The 25,308-nt window shown below is 44.5% G+C and overlaps 1 protein-coding gene across 1 annotated transcript in view; it reads left to right on the top strand.

Moving 5' to 3' along the window:
- The window catches only part of AP5M1 (adaptor related protein complex 5 subunit mu 1), a 132,104-nt gene that overhangs the window by 52,398 nt on the left and 54,398 nt on the right, over positions 1-25,308 (top strand). The window contains exon 4 of the mRNA XM_069207441.1: positions 2,310-2,449. Within this exon, the coding sequence (XP_069063542.1) occupies positions 2,310-2,449 (140 nt within the window). The remainder of the gene's footprint in view (positions 1-2,309; positions 2,450-25,308) is intronic.

Genomic DNA, 25,308 nt, shown 5'->3' on the forward strand with positions numbered 1-25,308 from the left:
AAGTGACTGGATAGGCAGCCATTACAGGCAAGTGTCATTTCACACATTTTGTATCATTGCTTAGTGGAGGAAGCCATATTGAGCTTGTCCTTTTCTCTTGCTCACATGAGTGCATAAGTGTAATATTACATTGCCCACTGATGTATGCACAATCTATTAACAAATGTGTAAACATCTGCAAAAGAAACTGAGCCACAGTAGAATCTATGTCTCTTTGCCACTCGTGTTCAGAACCTTGAGCTCTTCAGGGGTGTAGAATTTTATAAAATATCTACTTGTCCATGGGGCAGGATGCATCATAAAGCTACCTGTCCTGTAAAATAAATCCACTTGTCCTTTTGGTGTCATGCAACAAGGTGACAAATTGTGGCAGAATTCTCATATCAGAGCTCAGAAAGCAGGATTCTTAGTATAGCAGGTTTTGGATGTTAGCTATGCAGATTTTGCCACCTTTTCGCAAACTACATAATGGGGCTGACAACATTCTGAGGCATTTGTTCCAAGGTTGAAATGTCCTTTGGAGTCTGTACACACCTATAAATGTGCTTGTTTAAGGGGTTTCACCAACTCTTCTTTAATCTTTTCCCACCCTGGGAAAGGTTGGAAGTTTACTCCTGACAAGGGCAGAAGTAAACCGTTTTCCAGGGTGGAAAAAAGAGGATGTAGGGAAGTTAAACTTGCAAACACTCCGGAGATTTCCACACAAGCAAATGTACACATGCATATTTACCCATGCTAAAAGGCAGTTCACAAACTTTACCTAAAGGTGAATGTTCCAGGCCTACTTCTGTAAATGCTTGTGATTTCATTAGAATCTTAAATCTGTACCAAAGCAAGGACCTATACTATGAGTGCAATTATGTGAATTTGGGGTTTTCTTTTAAGATTTGGGCCCCTAATTAGGTCTTGAGTAACAAAGATTTAGAAAAAACAAATGCAAGCAAAACACACATTGCCAAACCAAAATTCTGACTCCAGGCTATTGGCTGTCCAGTGCTTGTTTATTTTCATGTTTCCCATAATCTTGCCAAAACTGGATTTGCGCTGAATTTCCAGTATTAATTGTATATGGAAATACGAGCACATATCAAACATGGTTTACTAGATGATACTTCAAAGAACTACCCCCTAAAACATAGCAAAACATTTTTTTTTCTATTTACATGTTTTTTATGTACTTTTTTTTTGTAAGTGAAGAGTTATCAATCATGCTTTCAGGCTTTTGTAGATATTTGCATCTAATCAGAGAGCATTCTGGGGGCATTTTAGGCAGCCTCATAATGTTAAAATTAGTAAACTTGTGTACATATTTTTATACCCGGAACCATTTTCAGTAGCGCAAGCCAAGCTCACAGCATTTCCTTATAGTGCTAACCCAGATAATTAATGAACCATAAATACAAGTTTGAACAGCATTAACAGCCAAAAAGGTTGATGCTGTAGGGAGTTAGGCCTGCTTTTCCCAACGACAAAATAAATATGAAAACTTGTTCTTGATGTCCAGGGCATTGGACAATAGGAATGCCACACCACTGGCTCTTATTTGGAGGAAAACACAGCACATCAGGGGGCGCTCAATTCCTTGTCCCTTATTAATTTTCACTGAAAATGATGATAGATTTTTTTCGTTTGAAGTAAAAGTTTTTTTGCGACAATATTCCCAGCCACTGGCACATAACTGCTATCCTTGCCTCGACTGAGTACATAGAAACACGCCTATGACACTCCATGAGTTTTACATCGTTCATAATGCCACAAAACTATAGACACAACAGGGACATCTGCAGGGTAATAAAAGTACAAGGCTACAACATAAATGTTAATAATAATAATACAGGGAGAGTTCAAAAAGCAGAAATCTTAGATTGGCTATAGTTTTTGGCCAAAAAATGAGTTTTCTTGTAATAACACATCATTCTGGAAGAAAGATCTAAAGCAGAAACTACATTTAGACCTAAAAATGTTACCTTAATAATTGGAGTCTTTTTTTGCATTTTGTGTGTGGGGAATGATTAACTTATGAGTTTGATGCCATAAGAATGACAGTGTAACCTGTTTTCAGTATGCACTGCTGCAGGATGCATAGAAGGGAATTAACTTTGTGGGGACTGGAGCATGTGTAGCTATGGTCACTTGATATGCAATGCTCTACTCCTGTACATCAAGTTAATAGACCATGTCTATTAGTGTTATTAGACCACTAATCTGAAACTAATAGTACACTGTAGAGGCTGCATGAGTTGGGAAGGTGGATTCAGATACATGGGTCTTTCCTAGTGCTAAACTATTTTATGTTGTTGCATTACTAGGTGCCTGTGCCACCAATTTTGGGATTTTACCAGGTGAAGGAAGATGATCTGCAGTTAAAATTAACAGTTACTCTGAAACTGCATGAGAGTGTAAAGAATGGTTTTGAGTACTGTGAAGCTCGTATACCATTTTTTAACAGGTGAGAATATTAAAAATGTTATATTGTTTGTATGTCTTTTTGATCACTCTTGCTATACTACACATCACTGAAACCTTTCATCAGGCCGAAAACTGTTGTTAGCAGATTCTACGTCCGGTGATTACTATGTAGTCACCTTACATTTAAAAGAGAGAAAATAGTCTTGTTAAATAAAGGCACTACACTGTTGGCATTTGTCAGTTAGTTGCAATGCTGTAGTAGAATTTCTAAATCAAATTTGTATAATCTTTTTATAGGTGCATTAGACTTTCTAAAGTAGAAACAGCATGTTCGATGGCATCTGTCGCTGTAGATACACATGTTCTGCATAGCTCGCCATCTGGTGTTGGGTCGGAGTGTTACAAGTTGTTTTTCTTCGAAGAAGTCTTTCGAGTCACGGGACCGAGTGACTCCTCCTTCTGTCTCCATTGCGCATGGGCGTCAACTCCATCTTCGATTGTTTTCTTTCCGCCATCGGGTTCGGACGTGTTCCTGTCGCTCCGAGTTTCGGAACGGAAAGTTAGTAAATATCGGAAGATTTTCGTCGGTATTGTTGCGTTCGGGATCGGCGTAGTTAGATTCAACACCGCATCGAAGATCGACGCGCTCCGGTGCCCTTCGGGGTAGTTTTCGATCCCCCGTCGGGGCCTGGTCGGCCCGACCGCGTGTCGAACAACGCCGATGGAACGGACCCCGTTCCGTTTTTTGTCCCAAATGCCACAACAAATACCCGTATACAGACCAACATTTGGTCTGTAACCTGTGCCTGTCACCTGAGCACAGTGAGGAGACTTGTGAGGCCTGTCGCGCGTTCCGGTCCCGAAAGACACTCCGTGACCGTCGAGCCAGGAGACTTCAGATGGCGTCCACGCCGACAGCGCACCGAGAGTTCGAGGAACAAGAGGAAGAAGAAACCTTTTCGATCCACGAATCGGACTCCGAGGAATTCGACAATCAAAGAACCGTGAGTAGGACGTCGAAAACAACACATAAGAAAAGTGACAAGGCCCAGGGGACGCCACTGCCACCAGGCCATGGCTCCACCCATAAATTCGGTGACCGACCATCGGCACCGAAAAAGGCCCAAACAGTGCCGAGATCGTCCGACTCCGGTCGAGACACCGGCACGCAGCCTTCTCGGGATCGAGAAAGTGCTGGAGAAAAGCAACGACACCGAGATAGCGGTGTCGAAACGGCTCGACGCCGAGACAGCGGCACCGACGAAGATCGACGCCGAGAGGTTTCGACTCAAAAAAAGAAAAAAGCCACCTCGGAGCCGAAAAAAGATACAGGCAGGGTTTCGGTGCCGAAACAACCTGTAACCGACCCAGGTCCAGGCTCTTATACAGAGGAGCAATCACTGTCCTCTCAGATGCGGAAGCATAGGTTTGAGGAAGAGCTGCAATCCACCGAAGTGGACCATACGCAAAAACGTATTTTCATACAGCAGGGAACAGGAAAAATAAGCACCCTTCCCCCTATTAGGAGAAAAAGGAGACTAGAGTTTCAAACAGACCAGGCGCCACAAACAAAAATGGTGAAAAAGGTGACTCCGCCACCCTCTCCTCCGCCTGTAATTAACGTCTCACCAGCACAAACTCCGTCACATTCCCCGGCTCACACCACCATGAGCCAAGGTGACCAGGATCAAGACGCTTGGGACTTATATGACGCCCCAGTGTCGGACAACAGTCCGGAGGCATATCCAACAAAGCCCTCACCACCAGAAGACAGCACAGCATACTCTCAAGTGGTGGCTAGAGCAGCACAATTCCACAACGTAAACCTCCACTCAGAGCAAGTCGAGGATGACTTTTTATTCAACACCCTCTCCTCCACCCACAGCTCCTACCAAAGCCTGCCTATGCTGCCAGGTATGCTTCGGCACGCAAAGGAAATCTTCAAGGAGCCGGTCAAAAGTAGGGCAATAACGGCAAGGGTGGAAAAGAAATATAAGGCACCTCCTACAGACCCTGTTTTCATCACCACACAGCTGCCACCAGATTCCGTCGTAGTAGGAGCAGCTCGGAAAAGAGCCAACTCCCACACATCTGGGGATGCACCACCCCCAGATAAAGAGAGCCGCAAGTTCGATGCAGCTGGGAAAAGAGTCGCAGTACAAGCTGCAAACCAGTGGCGCATCGCTAACTCTCAAGCACTACTTGCGCGCTATGACAGAGCCCATTGGGATGAGATGCAACACCTCATCGAGCATCTACCCAAGGAACTACAAAAGAGGGCAAAGCAGGTGGTTGAGGAAGGACAGAACATATCAAATAACCAGATACGATCCTCTATGGACGCAGCAGATACAGCTGCAAGAACAATTAATACATCTGTGACCATTAGAAGGCACGCATGGCTAAGAACGTCTGGGTTCAAACCAGAGATACAGCAGGCAGTGCTCAATATGCCATTCAACGAAAAACAACTGTTCGGACCAGAAGTGGACACGGCAATCGAAAAACTAAAAAAAGACACTGACACTGCTAAAGCCATGGGCGCACTCTACTCCCCGCAGAGCAGAGGAACCTACAGCACCTTCCGCAAGACACCCTTTCGAGGGGGGTTTCGGGGTCAGGCCACACAAGCCAGCACCTCGCAGGCAACACCGTCCAGCTACCAGGGACAGTACAGGGGAGGCTTTCGGGGCCAATACAGAGGAGGGCAATTCCCTAGGAATAGAGGAAAATTTCAAAGCCCCAAAACCCCTACAACCAAGCAGTGACTCAGATGTCACTCACCCCCTCCACACAACACCAGTGGGGGGAAGAATAGGTCATTATTACAAAGCATGGGAGGAAATAACTACAGACACTTGGGTCTTAGCAATTATCCAACATGGTTATTGCATAGAATTCCTACAATTCCCTCCAAACATACCACCAAAAGCACAGAATTTATCAAAACAACATTCCGAACTTCTGGAAATAGAAGTTCAAGCACTATTGCAAAAGAATGCAATCGAAGTAGTACCAAACACACTAACAAACACAGGAGTCTATTCACTGTACTTCTTAATACCAAAAAAGGACAAAACACTGAGACCAATCCTAGACCTCAGAATACTAAACACCTACATCAAATCAGACCACTTTCACATGGTCACGCTACAAGAAGTGTTACCATTGCTAAAACTACAGGACTACATGACAACCTTAGACCTCAAAGACGCGTATTTCCATATACCAATACATCAATCGCACAGAAAATACCTACGGTTCGTATTCAAAGGAATACATTACCAATTCAAAGTATTGCCTTTTGGTTTAACAACCGCACCAAGAGTCTTTACAAAATGTATAGCAGTAGTGGCTGCACACATCAGAAGGCAGCAAATACATGTATTCCCGTATCTAGACTACTGGCTAATCAAAACCAATTCACTAACAAAGTGCTTACACCACACAAATCAAATCATACAAACCCTCTACAAACTAGGTTTCACCGTCAACTTTGCAAAATCCAACATTTTGCCGTGCAAAGTACAACAATACCTGGGAGCCATAATAGACACAACAAAAGGAGTAGCCACTCCAAGTCCACAAAGAATTCAAAATTTCAACAAGATCATACAACGCATGTATCCAACACAAACAATACAAGCAAAGATGATATTACAACTCCTAGGCATGATGTCTTCATGCATAGCCATTGTCCCGAACGCAAGACTGCACATGAGGCCCTTACAACAGTGCCTAGCATCACAATGGTCACAAGCACAGGGTCACCTTCTAGATCTGGTGTTGATAGACCGCCAAACTTACCTCTCGCTTCTATGGTGGAATAGTATAAATTTAAACAAAGGGCGGCCTTTCCAAGACCCAGTGCCACAATACGTAATAACAACAGATGCTTCCATGACAGGGTGGGGAGCACACCTCGATCAACGCAGCATACAAGGACAATGGAACGTACATCAAACAAAACTGCATATAAATCACCTAGAAATGCTAGCAGTTTTTCAAGCATTAAGGGCTTTCCAACCAATTATAACTCTCATACATTCTTGTCAAAACAGACAACATGACAACAATGTATTATCTAAACAAACCGGGGGGGACACACTCAACGCAGTTGAGCCTTCTAGCACAGAAGATATGGCGATGGGCAATTCACAACCACATTCGACTACTAGCACAGTTTATTCCAGGGATCCAGAATCAACTTGCAGACAATCTCTCTCGAGATCACCAACAGGTCCACGAATGGGAAATTCACCCCCAAATTCTAAACACTTACTTCAGACTCTGGGGAACACCTCAAATAGACTTGTTTGCAACAAGAGAGAACGCAAAATGCCAAAACTTCGCATCCAGATACCCACACAGGCAGTCCCAAGGCAATGCCCTATGGATGAACTGGTCCGGGATATTTGCCTACGCTTTTCCTCCTCTCCCTCTCCTTCCTTATCTGGTAAACAAATTGAGTCAAAACAAACTCAAACTCATATTAATAGCACCAACTTGGGCAAGGCAACCCTGGTACACAACACTGCTAGACCTATCAGTAGTACCCCACATCAAATTGCCCAACAGGCCGGATCTGTTAACACAACACAACCAACAGATCAGACATCCAGATCCAGCATCGCTGAATCTAGCAATCTGGCTCCTGAAATCCTAGAATTCGGACACTTACAACTTACCCAAGAATGTATGGAAGCCCTGAAGCAAGCCAGAAGGCCGTCCACTAGGCACTGCTATGCAAGTAAATGGAAGAGGTTTGTTTGCTACTGCCATCATAATCAGATCCAACCTTTACACGCAACTCCAAAGGATGTAGTGGGATACTTGCTTCACTTACAAAAATCTAACCTAGCCTTCTCTTCCATTAAAATACACCTTGCAGCAATATCTGTATACCTGCAGACTACCTATTCAACTTCCCTATATAGGATACCAGTCATTAAAGCATTCATGGAAGGCCTTAAAAGAATTATACCACCAAGAACACCACCTGTTCCTTCATGGAACTTAAATGTTGTCTTAACAAGACTCATGGGTCCACCTTTTGAACCCATGCACTCTTGCGAAATACAGTTCCTAACCTGGAAGGTTGCATTTCTCATCGCCATTACATCTCTAAGAAGAGTAAGCGAAATTCAGGCGTTTACAATACAAGAACCTTTTATACAACTACACAAAAATAAAGTCGTCCTAAGGACTAATCCTAAATTTTTACCAAAGGTTATTTCACCGTTCCACCTAAATCAAACAGTGGAACTACCAGTGTTCTTCCCACAGCCAGATTCCGTAGCTGAGAGGGCACTACATACATTAGATGTCAAAAGAGCATTAATGTACTACATTGACAGAACGAAAAACATCAGAAAGACTAAACAACTATTTATTGCATTCCAAAAACTTCATGCAGGAAACCCAATATCAAAACAAGGTATAGCCAGATGGATAGTTAAATGCATCCAAATCTGCTACCTTAAAGCAAAACGACAACTGCCCATTACACCAAGGGCACATTCAACCAGAAAAAAAGGTGCTACCATGGCCTTTCTAGGAAACATCCCAATGCAAGAAATATGTAAGGCAGCCACATGGTCTACGCCACACACGTTCACCAAGCACTACTGTGTAGACGTGCTATCCGCACAGCAAGCCACAGTAGGTCAAGCCGTGTTAAGAACATTATTTCAAACCACTTCCATTCCTACAGGCTGAGCCACCGCTTTTGGGGAGATAACTGCTTACTAGTCTATGCAGAACATGTGTATCTACAGCGACAGATGCCATCGAACTGAAAATGTCACTTACCCAGTGTACATCTGTTCGTGGCATCAGTCGCTGGAGATTCACATGTGCCCACCCACCTCCCCGGGAGCCTGTAGCAGTTCGGAAGTTAGCTTCAACTTTGTACATTTGTATATATATTATTTTAACCTTAAATAGGTACATACTTAGTCACTCCATTGCATGGGCACTATTACTACAACACAACTCCTACCTCACCCTCTGCGGGGAAAACAATCGAAGATGGAGTCGACGCCCATGCGCAATGGAGACAGAAGGAGGAGTCACTCGGTCCCGTGACTCGAAAGACTTCTTCGAAGAAAAACAACTTGTAACACTCTGACCCAACACCAGATGGCGAGCTATGCAGAACATGTGAATCTCCAGCGACTGATGCCACGAACAGATGTACACTGGGTAAGTGACATTTTCATTTGCAATTTTAGTTTCTTTGGTGTTCGGTCAAAAGAGAGACATATTGTTGAATCACAAAATGATACTGTTGCAGTTGGGTTCTGCCCATTCAGTATGCCTGTATTTTTTTGCTTTTTTTGATCACCCAGTTTTAGACTTTTTACTGTGGGTGACTGTCTCAACCACAGTAATCACATGGCAAATGGACTGTGCTTGTTCACCACGAGTGTCTGCCTTTTAATATAAGGCCGCTGTGATACAGCAAGGGTAAGGGGTTGTACATGTGAGGGCTGCATGTGAGAGACTATTGTTGTGCCCAGCCTGGTAACTGTACACAGGTAGCCTGGCGCAATGGGTACTCTGCACGAATAGATATTGACCTTATAATGTTAGTGTACACTGATAGGTAAAGTCAGTGTGATTTACTGTTTTGTCTGTAGTGACACTTTATTATACCCTTAAGAAGTGAACGCCTTAGAGTGCAGTTTTGCTTCGCTTTGGTCTACGGAGACAATTGATATCTCATATTGGGTTGTGACCTGTGCAGGAAAATCAATTCTGTAATTTCCAAAATGACATCTGTACACTTTAACTGTCATCCAGAATTGTCATATTTCTCTGGCTCAGCTCAGGATCAGAGCCCAGGCCTTTTGTGACCCTGCAGTGCCAGGTTAATTATATTTCTCTCCAGCTTCCGGAACAAGGGCCATTTCACACACGGGGAGCTATGAACCGTGCTTCACCCAACTTCTGCGGAGGAAAGGGTTGGGCTGAATGATCTTTATCAATCAATCTGCTGTCACAGTGTACCAGGAATGGGCCTGCCCAAGACCAATAAAAAAAGAAGGCGCACAGACAACTGTAGCCAACTCAGGAAGAGGCTCTTTTTGAACTTTTGGTGTGCAAGACCCAGGCAGTGATGTCTTCGAGGGGCAGAGTTGAGACCTCAGGAGCACATGTGACCTGTGTCTCCTGGATGACACCATTTTGAACTGCCTCAGTATGCTGTTCAGGAGGTTTGGGACGGAGGTGCAGACGTGATGTGGCACTGTAGGATTGGCCAGGGTTGCTTGACTTTTGAAACCTTCATCTACCCTTCCAAAAATCTTGCACAAGGGGGAGACACTTGTTCTGTGCTTGACTGCTAGAGCCGGGGACCGCCATAGAGAACTAGAAGGAGGAATCCCCTGATGCCCAGAATGCACTAAAGTGTCTGCCCAGTTGACTCTATGGTCAGTGGTCCTCCCCAAGGGTCAGTGAGGCTGGCCCCCTTACAGCCCCTGAGGACCATTTGGGTGAAAGCCCTGGACTTTTGTGTCCAGAATCCAATACAGGAGGAAGACTTGCGCAGAGAGCCAGGAGAACCAACTGCCTGACACCAACACCTCTTCAGAGGTGAGGAGATCTGTTGCCAACTGCCTCTGGTGGCTAGAGCTCGCTATCAGGAGTAATATGAGCCAAGGATTGTCCAGGGGACCAGGACCTCATCCTCTGCACCCCAAACCACAGGAGATCTGTAAGGAGTGCTGTCACGCCGTACACCCCTTCCTCCCCAGGTTGCAGTGGGCCTGCTCCGCTCCCCACTCACCATGCCCATTTTTAGGGGGAGCGAGCGTCCAGCGCACACAAAGATATGCCTGCCCGCAGAAGCAGGCATAGGAGAGGAGCTGTCAGTTCCCTCAGGGCAGCAAAGGATTTGTTGCCCATGCGAGGAGCCAGCAGGGGCAGCCAGGGGTGGGCTCCCTGAGCTGCCCCCAACATGGGACCAGGCACCCCAGGAAAAACTAAAGAAACTAAAAACTACCCAGCTCTCCTGCCTCGGGTGGAGAGCCACTACTATAATAGTGACTGTTAACGGAGCAGCACCCCATAATGCCCTGCAGGACTTTGTTGTTTATGTATTTTGCAGCATGTGGTGACCCCCAAAATGGGCAAGGGGCTCCACCAATGTTCCACAAATGACCTGGGGGAGCTACAGCAGCGCTCCAAGAGTATTGACCCTAAAATTATGGGGGTATAGAATAATCCAGGACCTCTCCAGGAGTTTCTTTATTAACATTCATAAGTTCCCCTACACAGTATTATTATTTTTGAAAATTGCATTTAAGTATGAATTGATTTTAAAATGTGGTTTGTTGCTCTTGAACCTTGACCGAGCCAATAGACTTACTCGATATGGTTGAATGGCCCCTTTAGGGGGTCAAAGATGATTATGCAATGTCATCTTTGGTATTTTCCATTTGCCAATGTATATATTTGTAAATTAATGTATAGTATTTAGTTGTGTGTGTGTGTGTGTGTGTGTGTAATAAATGTACTTTTCTCTTTTTTAAAGAAAAAGTACTGACTGGACAATCATTTTATTGAGTGGTGTTATTGCGTACCAGTGAATGGTGATTCCAAGTCCACACCACCTCCCCTGAGTAGACCTTAGACTGTTTTGCCTCTCTGCCTTGAGCGAGTCAAGCGCTACAGTGGGGTTCTTGGTACCTGTAATGATATGTGAGTTTTAACCACTGACTCCATGTTGCAATTAGCCTAGCAGCACACCGTCACATTAGTGACCACCAGCTTCATTTTGCCTATTGACTTTATTTTAGCATTAGCCACCACCACGTTAAAAGCTGCAAGTAGTTTTCCACGTTGTACACTGTGCTCGTGTTTTTATTTTTCCTGTTTTTTCCCACCAAGGGCTTAGGCTGATAAGAATGTACTAAGATGGCAGGGAACGGCCTTGTTTTGAAGTGGCACCTTGGGATTGTGGCCAAGTCTCGACGTGTTGTTTTCAAAGCTGGCCTAAAGTAATCAGCATTGTTTGAATAATATACTTTTGCAGTGAGAGAGAGGTTCTAGAATTTTGCTCTCTTGTTTGTTCAAAGTATAAGAGGCCGAGACTAAATGGAACGGGGACTGAGTGTTTCAGATCTCAGGCATGCCCGAGGCGCTGGGATGTGTCATCCTTCCCATAAGGAAAATTGATCTCTGTCTCATCGATCGATTCGGGGACCTGGCGATCTGATGCTGAATAGGAGGGAGATAAAGCAGATGTGCCCTTGGCTCATGGTGATGCATATTTTTTAATTCATTATTTGCTTTGCATTATAAAATAGATACATATATTTGCTGTATATTGCAGTGGAGAATCATATGTACATGTTTTCATTTCATTGCTGTGACCATTTTTAAATGTGTGCTTTCAGCATGCTAATCTCCTGTTATGAACCTTGCGAAGTGAAATCATAAATGTCTTCTTTGGACTAAGAAGCTAATTCCAGAGTTTTTTGTCAGTGCATGAGTGTTTCACCTCAGTCATTAGTGAAGCAAAACAGTTCCCAGTAAGGGGTATTGTGGACCTATTACTTGTGCAGGCCACACAACTAATAACCCAATTTCCTACAGATAATGATCATAATGTATTTATGGATGTCTAAATATGTTGGAATATATATTAGATTTGAAGCAATTTACTCCTATTACAGGATGGCCCAGAGAGCAAAATAGAAATCTTCTTGGCTAGAATGAACAGAAATGATCTGAATATCTGACTTTCATATTGCATAAGTGAAAATAAATATACAAATGGTTGATAGTTAATTTAAACTAGATGTTATGCAGCAGTTGCGATAATTTAAAACCATTAATCATTCTCTTAAAATCAACAAAATGAAGGTAAAGGTTTTAATATTTTGGACAGGCTATTCTTATATAGATTACTGCAATTCTGTGCAATAGGTTAGCTTAAGGTTTTTTTTTTTTTTACAGTAGAAATGTGGAGTTTCAGTCTTTACTTGGTTCATATAGTTTGTCTAGACTTTTTAATATTAAGTTCAACAATTTCTCAAAGCCACTTAGCGAGGGTCAGTCTGCCGATTACTTTTGTCCTCACTGGTCTGTAATTTAAACTGTATTGGGCTGGTACGAAAGCGTATTACAAGCACATAAAAAGCTGGATAGCAAAATATAACGTTGGCTGAGCTCTTGTTTTTATGTTCACAAAAGCAACAATGAGTTGTTGTCTGTTGTACTTCCAGGGTTGTAAAACTTATTCCAAGTGAATAAATTCCAAACTGGAATCAGAAGTGTTGGATTTTTAGTTCCCATGGTTAAGCCAGCATATGGTGGTAGGCCTGAAGTTCATTTGCAATGTAACTTTGCAGGATTAACTTACTGTGGGCACTCAAAGTTAAAAAGATGAGTTTATTTGTTGTTGTTTTGTAATTCATATTTTCTTGAAATATTGGCAGGGAATTTCCTTTTGCCGTGGAAGCTACATATTGCACTATTGAAGCACATAATTGACTGCTTTGTTCCAGGTTGTTTTGCTGGCAAGATTCGTGGAGTCATATTATTGGCTGAGAAGGCTTTTATATGACCTTTTGTCAATGTGCTTTAATTTAACCCACTATCTAAAGATGGTGGCGGTTTGTGCCAGGTATTGGTCTGTTAGCTTGAATCTAATCAAATGTGTTCATGGCTTGTTGATTATGGTTCTCAGAAAACTGATCTGTATAGCTTGTCTCGTGCTTTGCTCAAATGGCTTGGAACTGCCTCAAATTCATATGTTACTACTACTTTTAAAAGTGTTGTTGCTGATTGACCGGAAAGATTTGTAGTTTCTAGAAGACAATTTTTAATATTTTAGCTGTATTTCCTAGGCTTGTCAGTGCTTACATGGGTGTTCCTTTTGTTTGGAACTCTACCCCCAAATATTTATAAGATGCAGCACTTTGGATGGGTTTTGCCATTTAGTGTCCAAGTCTCTCCAGGCTTTTAGGCGGCAGGCGAAAATTACCAGTTAGTTTTGTTGTGGTTGATCTTGGGTTTGTTGAAATGACAAGTGAGTAACCTGAAAAATAAAATACCCTACCCCACCCACAAATCAGAACTATAAGTCTGCAACTGAGTGAGTGAACCAAACATTTCTACAGAGTTCCCCAGGAAGTGTTCTCCCTACAGAAAGTATCCTTCCTTTCTTCTTCCTTTTTTCTCCTTTCCATGTTTCTTTCCTTCTTTCACATTTTCTTTTCTTTTCTCAATTTTTCATTCCTTATCTACTTTCCCTCTTGCTTTCTTTCTTCTATTTTTCGTTCCTGCTGTGCATTTTCTTCCCTTTTTTGCTCCATTTGCCAGTCACTTACATTTTCTTTTCACTTTTCACCAACCTTCTTTCTCTATGGCGCCATGTTTAGTTCCTGTGCTCCTTGTCTCCACCCCACAACGGTGTCATGTTATCTTTTTACTGTGAATTATTTGGTTCTGCCCTGAATGCCTTGAGTCAGAGCTCACAGTTGAGAAAAGCCATAAACTCCAAAATTATCTGCCCATCTGACATCCTCACTCATGGTGGTACAATTGGTGATTCCCTATACTCTGAAGCAACAGTATCTGCTCCGGTTGTTTAACCTGTGCTTTCGATCAACACTTGTGTAGTCTATTGCCTGCCAATTGTATTATAGATAATAAGAGTCCATTTAATGTAATGAGACAGGCTCACAAATTGCTCAGAGTTATCCCAATATCTGCCACTTATAAGTTAAATAAGAGACACTGCCTTTAATAACTTATTTGGGCTCTCTGTTGATGTACCGGTGACATTAATTCAATTATTAGAGTAGAGAGCAAATATTGCCTGTAATAATGTCTCAGGGAATTTGTTCTAATGCAGTCCGCCATTGTGGCTAGAAAAGGCTTTCTTGAAGTCAACGTAGCAAGCAAATAGTATTTTGTGTGCTATCACCCACAGTTTTGTTAGGCTTTTAAAAGGCCAAAGGAACACAGTTCCAGACAGTGAATTATATACAGGTTCAGTGGATAAAAAATGGATCCTGTGAATCTGCTTCCTTTAGAACAAGACCCCTCACTCACCAATTGGTGACATGCTTCATCATCGGGCTTTTGCTCCTCGTCAGGCCGGCACTGCAATGCCTGATGGGCCCCTCGCGGGGGGCTCTTTGCTGGAGATCTTTTGACTATAGAAATGGCAGTTGTTGAGTGCTGGAGTATGGGATTGGTATATGGGTGTGTGAAAAAGTAAAAATGGCTAGAGGTCTGCAAAATTCATTTTTAATCCAACTCAGACCCCTGTAATGATTAAAAACCGTAATATGGGGAAAGATTAGTAGTAATGTCTAATCCACCCTCAAAGGACAAAAATTAAAGTTAAGTCTACAGACCCTAGATTCAGGGAATGTTTAGAGTGTCAGTAAGGAAATCCCTATACTGCTACTACAAAGGTCAATATGTTTCTCGCAAGTAAAGTCATTTAAGATATTTGCAAGTTCATAGCAAGTTCAATTGTGTGTTATACCAGTTTGACTATTTCAGTAGTTTTGGCTTTCTTTTTCTGGGCTGTCTGGAGTAGTGCTAACTGGCTCTGGCCCAGGCATTGACAGGTTGGGCTAGTTTGAGTTAAGATTGTTTCTTTGTGGAAAGCTATATTGCTAGCAATTGAATGTTTTTGGAGCTGTAAAAATGAGTTTTGTTGTTTAAGAGATACCCAGATATCTAAATGTTTCTGATGGATACAACTACCTGTGGATTCCTCACCTAATGAATACTCCCATGGCGCCAGCATTCGACGGAAATCTTCTTACTAGTCTCTGCACGTCGACGAGGACGTCACTCTAGCCCACGCAACACCGTCTGACGTCATACAGGCAATAAGAGGTCCTCGACGACGTGCGGACGTCAGTTCCCTTTTTTCCGTGCATTCGAAACGGTTATCTTCGAGGGAGCAACTGTTACTTTTGCGGTTACAGTGTATATCTTGCTGCATAGTCTTTCGCTGTGGTAATAATGTCGCAGAGAAAGTCTGGATTTAAGCCTTGTCGTGAGTGTGGAGGCAAGATGTCGGTGACGGATCCTCATTCCGATTGCCTTTGGTGTTTGAGCTCCGACCACGACGTCTCGACTTGTGATTCATGTCAGCACATGAATCCAAAGGCCCTCAAGGAACGTGAGGCGAAGCTGTTTATGGCCAAGTCAAAGGAGAAACATCACAAGAAGTCTTCTTCCCCAAGACATCGGCGTCATCGAGACTCCCGGCGCCGTAGAGAATCTCGGCGTCATTCAAAGGAGACTCGTTCCAGGTCTTCGGATCGGCGCCGAAGGACATGGGAGATCAGTCCCACGGTTACGCCGCATCCTTCGACGCCGTTGCCCTCTCCGGCGTCTCCAACTTCACCTGGACAGGCGTCGGTGATTGAGGTATTGGAGCCTCAAGTGTTTTCTCCGGCGCAGACGCCGAGGCCGGCGTCGGGGTCGCCTCCGAGACAGGCACCCCAGTATCCGGCTTTTCCCACCCCTGGAGCCGATAGTTCCGCATTCTTGAATGCGATGTATGCCATCTTCCAACAGATGGCTCCAGGGGGTGCTCCGGCTGGGCCTTTGGCCTTTTCTTTGGGTGATCCTGCGCCTCTTCGGCCGGCACCCTTTATGCCCTTTCTCCCGTTTGGGAACGTGGGCTCGACGCCAGTGCCGGCGCCGGTGGCCGCTCCGGTGGCTTCAGAAGGATTGGCCCCGGGGATTTCCATTCCGTCGACGTCGGGATTTCGGCCTGTGACTCCGGTGGGTCCATCTGCTTCAGCTGCTCTTCCGTCGGCGCCGAAGTTACCTGTGGCGCCGGACGCGGCGTCGATGGCTTCTGAAGATCGGCGCCGATCTTCGACTTCGGCGGAGGCATTGTCGACTCCGCGTATTGAGCAACGACTTCATTCAAGGAGACGTGCTCTCCGTGTATTAGAAGAGCAGGAGTACCAACGAGCCCTAGAGGAAGGAGAGCTAGAGGACTCGGGTGATGGGCTGCGTGGGCTGGAGTCGACCAGTGGGCTGGACACTTCCCCTGAGTGGGACCTTTCGTCCCCGGGGGAATATACTGAGGAGGCTGCTTCCTTTCATGCAGTGGTACGGAAGGCAGCTAGTTTTTTGGACCTGCCTTTGCCGGTGGTGGAGGCAAAACAAAACCTTTTAACAGAGGTGTTACATCCGGCCTCAGCCGCGGCGGAGCCTCTGTTACCATTTAATGACGCTCTGCTGGATCCGGTGTTAGAGGTGTGGAAGAGGCCGGCATCTTCCCCAGCAGTTCACAGAGCCGTGGCCAGGAGGTATCGGACGGCTCCAACTGACCCTGGTTTCCTATCTAGGCACCCTACGCCGGAGAGCTTGGTGGTGCAGGCCTCCTGTTCGTCCAAGTCAGCGCCTGGTTCTTTTCCGACGGTGCCTGGGGACAGAGATTCAAAGAAGCTAGAGGCGCAGTCGAAGAAGATTTTTTCGTCCTGCAGTCTGGCGTTAAAAGCCACCAATGCAACCTGTATCCTGGGGAGGTATATTCATGCTCTGATGGATGACATTTCCTCTTCGTTTACAGAGCTTCCCCAGGGTCTTTTGGATCTTGTCTCAAATGCCCAGGCTGCTGCGACCCAAATTATCCAGACGGGACTGGATACCACCGACTCGGTAGCCAGGGCAATGGGCACAACTGTGGTGGCAAGGAGACAGGCCTGGCTCCGTAACTCGGGCTTTTCTGCAGATGTACAGTCCACATTGTTGGATCTCCCGTTTAATGGGGACAAGCTGTTTGGAGCTAAGGCTGATTCGGCCTTGGAACGTTTTAAGGAAAGCAGGGCCACGGCTAAGTCGTTAGGGCTCCAAGCTCCTTCTTCCACGGCCTCTTCCAGATTCTTCAGGAGGTTTCGGGGATTTGGGCGTGGCTCTTCCTCCTCTTCCTTTCGGGGGAGATATCAGCAACCTGCTTCTTCCCATCCCTATAGATCTTTCAGGGGGAGAGGTAGGGTCCGCACCAGAGGAGCCTCTCAGCAGCACTCTGCCTCTTCCTCATCCTCTGGCGGGGTGCAGCAGGGGAAGCAGCCTTAGGCTTCCACCATTTCCCACTCACTCCTCTCCTGTAGGGGGAAGATTACAGCATTTTCTCACCAAATGGAAGACTGTTACATCGGACACTTGGGTTCTCAGTGTTGTGGGAAAAGGCTACACCCTTCCCTTTCGGGAGTTCCCGCCCCTCATCCCGCCCCGCCCTTCGTATTGTTCAGAAGAACACCTCCTGTTGCTAGAACAGGAGGTGCAAGTCCTCCTTTCAAAGGGCGCGGTGGAGTTGGTCCCGGAGCAGGAAAGGGGTCGAGGAGTTTACTCAAGGTATTTCCTGATTCCCAAGAAGGATGGTCGTTTGAGACCAATTCTGGACCTGAGGATCTTGAATTGGTTCCTCAAGCAGGAAAAGTTCAAGATGCTGACCCTAGCACAGGTGCTTTTGGCGTTGAACATGGAAGACTGGATGGTGTCTGTCGACTTGCAGGATGCTTACTTTCATATCCCGATACTCAAGTCACACAGGAAGTATCTCCGGTTTGTGGTGGGATCGCAACACTATCAGTTTGCGGTCCTTCCGTTTGGTCTTACTTCAGCACCTCGAGTCTTCACGAAGGTGATGTCGGTGGTTGCGGCAGAACTCAGAAGGAAGGGGATAGCAGTATTCCCTTACTTGGACGACTGGTTGATCAAAGCCAAGTCCCCGGAGCTTGTGTCGCATCATCTGCAGTCAACAACCCAGTTGTTGTTCGACCTGGGTTTTTCGGTGAACGAGCCCAAATCTCACCTAGAGCCCTCTCAGCGCCTCCTGTTCATAGGGGCAGTACTGGATACAACATTGGGTCGGGCCTTTCCTCCGCCTCAGCGGATTCAAGATATTCAGGATTTGGTTCCAATGTTTCGAAATGGAGCGGTAGTTCCAGTCCTCAAGGTCCTTCGTCTGCTCGGTCTGTTTGCCTCCTGCATTCTGTTGGTCACGCATGCTCGCTGGCACATGAGGGCTCTTCAGTGGTGCCTACGAAGGCAGTGGTCTCAACACAAAGGGGATCTAGAGAGTACTGTCAAGATCTCCAGAGATGCTGCTGTGGATTTGAAGTGGTGGATTGCAAGCAACAATCTTTCACAAGGAAAGCCGTTCCAGCAGTCGCCACCAGTGGCCACAGTCATAACGGATGCTTCCACTCTAGGGTGGGGAGCTCATCTGGGGGATCTGGAGATCAAAGGTCTTTGGTCTCCAGAGGAACAGATGTTTCACATCAATCTGTTAGAGTTACGGGCTGTACGTCTGGCTCTCAAGGCCTTCCTCCCTTCCCTTCGTGGTCAGTCGGTACAGGTCCTAACGGACAATACTACCACGATGTGGTACATAAACAAGCAGGGAGGAGTGGGGTCGTACCTTCTCTGCAGAGAAGCTCTTCGACTATGGTCCTGGGCAAAGGACCATCGGATTTGCTTGATAGCAAACCATCTGGCCGGAGTTTTGAACGTGCGTGCGGACAGTCTCAGTCGCCACTTCTCGGCAGACCACGAGTGGCGTCTCCATCCAGATCAAGTCCGTTTAATCTTCCAGAGGTGGGGGTTTCCTCGGGTAGATCTGTTCGCCACTCGAGAGAACGCGCATTGTCCGTTGTTCTGCAGCCTTCAGTATCCGATGCAGGGAGCGTTGGGGGACGCGGTTCAAATAACCTGGAGTGGCCAGTTGCTTTACGCGTTTCCTCCCATACCCTTGATTCCTCGAGTATTGAGGAAGATTCGCCAGGACCGGGCTCTAGTCATCCTAATAGCTCCGGATTGGCCAAGGAGGGTATGGTATTCCGACCTTCTCCAACTCTCAATGTGCCCGCCGCTCCGTCTCCCTTTCAGGGCAGACCTCCTCTCGCAGTCGCAGGGGCAGGTTCTACACCCCAACCTCCAGAGTCTGCACCTACATGCCTGGAGATTGAACGGGGCAACCTGAGTTCCTTCTCTCTCCCGCCTGAGGTAGTGGATGTTATATTAGCGGCCAGGCGACACTCCACTAAATCTATCTACGCTAATAGATGGTCTAAATTTGTTGCGTGGTGTGGAGAGAGGCAGATTGATCCTTTGCATGCTCATCTATCGGACGTTTTGTCTTTTGCTCTGTCTCTAGCGCAGAAAGGTTGTGCAGTGGCTACCATTAAGGGTTATTTATCGGCCTTGTCAGCCTTCATATGTCTTCCAGACCAACCATCTTTATTTAAATCCCCTATTGTTATCAGATTCTTGAAAGGTCTTCTAAATCAATATCCTCCAAAGCCATTCGTTATGCCGCAATGGGATTTGTCCTTGGTCCTGACTTTCCTTATGGGGTCCCCTTTTGAACCTATGCATTCTTGCCCCTTGAGGTATTTGTTTTTAAAAACAGTCTTCCTGATAGCTATAACATCAGCAAGGGGAGTGAGTGAGTTGCAGGCCTTATCAGTAAAGCCCCCTTATAAAACTTTTTATGGGGATAAGGTGGTGTTGAGGACCAAGGCTGCTTTCCTCCCGAAGGTTGTTTCACCCTTCCATTTGGCTCAGGCAATTACTTTGTCCACGTTCTATCCTCCGCCTCATCCTTCCAAAGAGGAAGAAAGACTGCACCGTCTGGACCCAAAGAGAGCGTTGAGCTTCTTTATTGATAGAACAAAGGATTTCAGGCTGGAGGATCAGCTGTTTATTGGATACGTGGGCAAGAGGAGAGGAAAGGCAGTCCACAAGAGAACACTATCCAGGTGGGTTGTTCTTTGCATTAAAATATGTTACTCTTTGGCAAAGAAGGATCCTCCTGAGGGCATTAGAGCTCATTCCACCAGAGCTAAGTCGGCCACTTCGGCCTTGGCCAGAGGTGTTCCTGTGGTCGACATCTGCAAGGCCGCAACTTGGTCGTCCCTTCACACTTTTGCAAAACATTACTGTTTGGATTCTGAGGTTAGAAGGGACGGCCATTTTGCACGGTCAGTGCTGCAGGATTTCTTGGTTTGACCATTTAGGCACCCACCGCCGGGCGTGGTACTGCTTTGGGACTCTATTCATTAGGTGAGGAATCCACAGGTAGTTGTATCCATCAGAAGAACGAGTTACTTACCTTCGGTAACGACTTTTCTGGTGGATACATTAGCTACCTGTGGATTCCTCACGGTCCCACCCGCCTCCCCGTTGCCTTTCTGGTCTTACCAAGTAATCCTTGAGTGCGCTCCTCTTGGTCTTTGAGGGTGCAATAGATGTGTATATAATATATTTATATATATGTATATATGTATATATCTTTGTGTATATACTTGGTGTGTGTATATATTTTAAAAGAGAGAGTTTTATATATATATATATATATATATATAAAAAGATTTACAGTTATTCATGCAATGTTGTGTATTTTTACAATATAATGGGATGTTGCCTTGCTCTTTCATTGCATTGCCTGGTTGTTCTCATGCACGTAAAAAATGATTGGTACTGACGTCCGCACGTCGTCGAGGACCTCTTATTGCCTGTATGACGTCAGACGGCGTCGCGTGGGCTAGAGTGACGTCCTCGTCGACGTGCAGAGACTAGTAAGAAGATTTCCGTCGAATGCTGGCGCCATGGGAGTATTCATTAGGTGAGGAATCCACAGGTAGCTAATGTATCCACCAGAAAAGTCGTTACCGAAGGTAAGTAACTCGTTCTTTTGTGCCACTGGATACTTATCAAGCATTTGGATTAGTAGTTCTATATCTGTGTCCAATTCTTTGTTTCGTTCATCAGTGACCGGTCTGTTGACTTTGTTGATTTTGACTGTATGATAAGTGATTCCAATTTTATTGTCACTGTACTATTCATTTCGGTAATAGGAGCATGATTTTTTTTTTATTGTGGTTTTGATTAGAGGTCTTTGGAGAGATGTTGGACATTCCATCTTGAATTGTGGATTTCAAGTACAGCTTCCGGACTGGCACAGCTGTTTGATTAGATTATCATTTTAAGGTACTTTGAGCTATTTATGTGTCACACTTCCTTAGCCGGTTTACATTTTTCTTGGAAATATATGGTAAAACCGGGGTTGATGCATTGAAATGACAAGTGGATCTTGGCTGCTTCTCCCAGTAATAACAATATTGCTCTGTGCATTACTACTTTCAATAGTAATACATGTTTTGTCCAAAGTTGGAGTGATTTCCACATTGCTAAATTTGCTGTTGGGTTGAGTTCTGTGAGGTGAATCCCAGATTCTGTTTGTGGAATGATGGACTTGGCAGATATTGTTATTGTGTTGGTCTAAATAGTGGATAAAAGGCTGTTGTTGCTCCGAAGGTAGATTTGTTAGATCATCTATAATTGATTACAGTATGTTTGCCGCATAAGACTATTTATTGAAGATGGAAGAGCATGAACATGAAGCTTTGTACACCTCACTTTATTCTGCATTCAAATGATCAATGAGCTTATCTAGCTGATTTTATGATTGAATAAAAACGACAGTGCTTTTACATCAATCAAAGTTGATTGGCAAGAATGGATTTGTTAAGAAACAGCTGAAATGACATGTAATGCTGCTCTTAGCTCGTACCATGTGATTAACTGGTTGACTATGTTGTCCCCTGTGGTATATACAGTGTTAATATTGCTCCTTATGAAAGATGAACAAATGTGTAAGCTAATCTAATAAAAGGGCACAAAAGAAGATGGATTTTTGAGTCCTTGTGCAAACAGTACTTAATCTTGGTTTAAAGGTCCTTTATGTTGGTTTGGGACAGTTTGCTTCTGGTTCTCTTAGCTAGGTCTAATATTGTTGAAGGCTGGCATGCACTGTGTGCTTCTTTCCAAACTCGTTCTTGAGGGCTACAACAAAGTTTGTAATTCTTGAGGGATTAGATGCTTTCTTTGTTATTTTATAGTTGCCAGCGAGTTGGCAGTCTGCCAATAAAGGATCACCAAAAAATAATGATATGCGTAAATGAGACCTTTTCATGATGAAATGGATAGAGAGAGAAACCAGATTAATTTTATGTTGATGAGTGTACGGTGAATTGCTGGCTCGCTTTTGTGATTGTTTTTTAATGTAGCAGTGACCTATTACTTGAAGGGCCTTGTCAGTGTCTGACTGCTGAAAGTGATCATTTGGATTCCAAGGTAGTCCTAAGGTCACAGCTGAGGTCACTAATGAAATCTGAGCACATCTTCGGGAAGAATGAATGATATTGTAAGCTAGTAGTATAGTAGAGTAAAAAGGTAGGGTAGACTAGTTTTTCAGGGAGCCAGGAGGTCCATAAGATAACATTCAAATACCTCGTTATTGTCAGGATTTCAGCTAGAAATGTGCTGGAAAGAGACAGAAGTTCAAACCTTTTTGTGTTGGTGCAGGAGAGTCATGAAAACCGAAGAGGCTGAAAAATGTGGTCTACTTGCTCTTAGTGGCTACTCGCACACTGATTGTTATAAACACACATGTCCAGTCAGAGTCTAACTCTGAGATTTTGTATTACAACGCCATCCATTCTTGGCGTGCAGAGAGACTCTCTTGTGATGGGCCCTTCGCTGATGTAGTGGTTCTCACTTGCCTTCCCTTACTTCTATACCCCTCTTTCACCTTTCTGGAATGATTCACGAGAGTAGGTTGCCTTTCTGTCTCTTGAGATGTCTTAAAGGAGAGATTGCCGGATTATCGTTTAAATCCAGAGCCTTGCTGTCCTTCATGGGAACAGGTACATTCCTGACAGTTATTTCCCTTGGTGGTCATGAAATAAGTCTGGTCCACTTAAACTTTTGTGGGGCACCCAATGGAATTCTATGTTTCAGTTTTTAACATTGATGTAAGTGTTCTATAAGGCTAAGTTTAAGATCAGTATATGGCCCAGTTTGGAGAGTTATAGTTTATGTAAAAAACAGACCTATGTGGTTGACTTCCAACTGGTCTGAAGCACTAACGAGCCCACCTCTGTTGTTAGGTCCTACCCATAAAGAATTGTGAGTCAGGGCCTTTGTAGTTAAGTTCCTGCTTCTATCCCCCACTACCTTGTTTTCCACTGCCAAATGTCTCTGCCAGGTTGTTCACAATTCACCAATTAGCACTTCCTTCTGCTTCTCACTTGATTGGGTCTCCTCTGTTTCTCATTTGGTTGTGACGTGGAATATCTGCCTGAGTGGTGTAGGCTGTATCCTTTGCTGCCTTCAGGCCTGCCAGTGCTTCGCCACCTGAACTACTCAGCTCTTTGTCTATCACTTTCCCCTCCCTCATCTCCCCATGGGAAGGGGATGAGAGATCTGCAACAAGCATCTGCCCCTATGCCAAATGAGTCATGTTGGTCTAGAGGAACATGCATGCCAGCTGACATGGTAAGGAGTTCTTTCTGCAGAATTGTTTAGCAGGATTTCTGCTACATGTGTTCTTTGGGAGTGGAGCAAGCAACTGTATACCCTCTGCAACACCTAACTCCTGAAGTGAAAACTGAAAACGGTTTCTGGGTGTCTAAAGTAGAAGTGGGTGGGGATAATTTCAGTACCGAAAATCATAGAAAGATCACAACCGCAAACAGGACACTGCATGCAAACAGCAGTCATTTGGAAAGTTAGTGGAGTATCCTGTATACGTAGATGCTATGTGTACACTGGAGTTGTATTGAAGAGACATAATTTGAAAAAGAAATAAAACTTCTGAGTATGTGGCTGAAGGCAAGAGAATATCCTAAAGTGTTGTGGGGTCATCTTAGCGCCTTGCTTGGGCACATTTATTTTAGCTTCAGCCATGCATCCTGTGCCCTTTTACCCAGTTACTTATTTTATTTCATTTATTCATTTTATTATAATTCAACAGGGCTTGCTTTTGGCAGGGTTGTTTTTTATTTTCTGATCAACTGCCTTTATGAGAAAGCCTTGTTGTCAGTTCCATTGCTCGAGATTTTGTCCTTTACCTCTGCTCTAGACTGTACATGATAGTTTACCTAGTATTGCCGGCCCAGGAGTACCTGGCCAACCTTCTAAACGTAGACATTATCAGGTCAGGCCTGTTCTCAGAATGTTTTGTTATAAACACCACACAGGCCAAAGGAGGTTAGAGTGGATTCCAGCCAGAGCCATCACATGCTGTCTGCTATCTTGTTGACAGCTACATCGACCCTGTTTTTCTCTTAACGGACTGACTCCTGCCACACTTCAGGTATGGGGTCGGGGCTCCTCCTTTAGACTGAAATAGGCAAAAGAGCTACACACCAGCATACTCTCAGGTTTAGAGATTAGAGATTAGGGAGTAGAGGTAGGAATCATTTGATTTATGCTTATTCCAGGGTGCTGCAACTGTTTATATTTTTTATACTAATGGTCACAATCATCGCTTTGCCATTTCTCATGCTCCTAATAATCGCATCTCGCTTTTTATATACTCGGATACAGTCGGTTCAGTAAAACATATTGAAACTTTTCCTGCATAGATTTGTTGCCTTAATGTGGATGAGACCTTGTGTACATGAGAGAAAGAAGTATGATCTTTTGACCCTGACGTCCCTGAGGTTTATGAGTGTTATGTCTCTAGGCTGCCAGAAATTATCTTTACTTTCTAGGTTGGGTATTGTGCTGCCACTATTATTGTATCACAACAAGAAGTAAAAAAGGATAGATGTGGGCAATTATTGATGTCTAAAACTGGCACGAGAAACATTGTGGACACTAAACGAGTTATCACATACTAGAAATCACAGCCAATAAGACTGGGACACTTATAAACATTCTGGGCAATAGGAAAAGGTCTGGCTACAGAATCAAAAGATTTGGTTTATTCAGTTCCCTACAAACAGATGTTTTTTTTATTTATGATACATGAATGTTCTTGCACTAAGAAATATGTGAGTAGCAAAAGCAATAAGTTGAGCACTACATGTCTGCACAGTCTCTTCAACAAGG

The sequence above is a fragment of the Pleurodeles waltl genome, chromosome 9 (assembly GCF_031143425.1).
Source record: "Pleurodeles waltl isolate 20211129_DDA chromosome 9, aPleWal1.hap1.20221129, whole genome shotgun sequence".
Lineage (NCBI taxonomy): Eukaryota > Metazoa > Chordata > Amphibia > Caudata > Salamandridae > Pleurodeles > Pleurodeles waltl.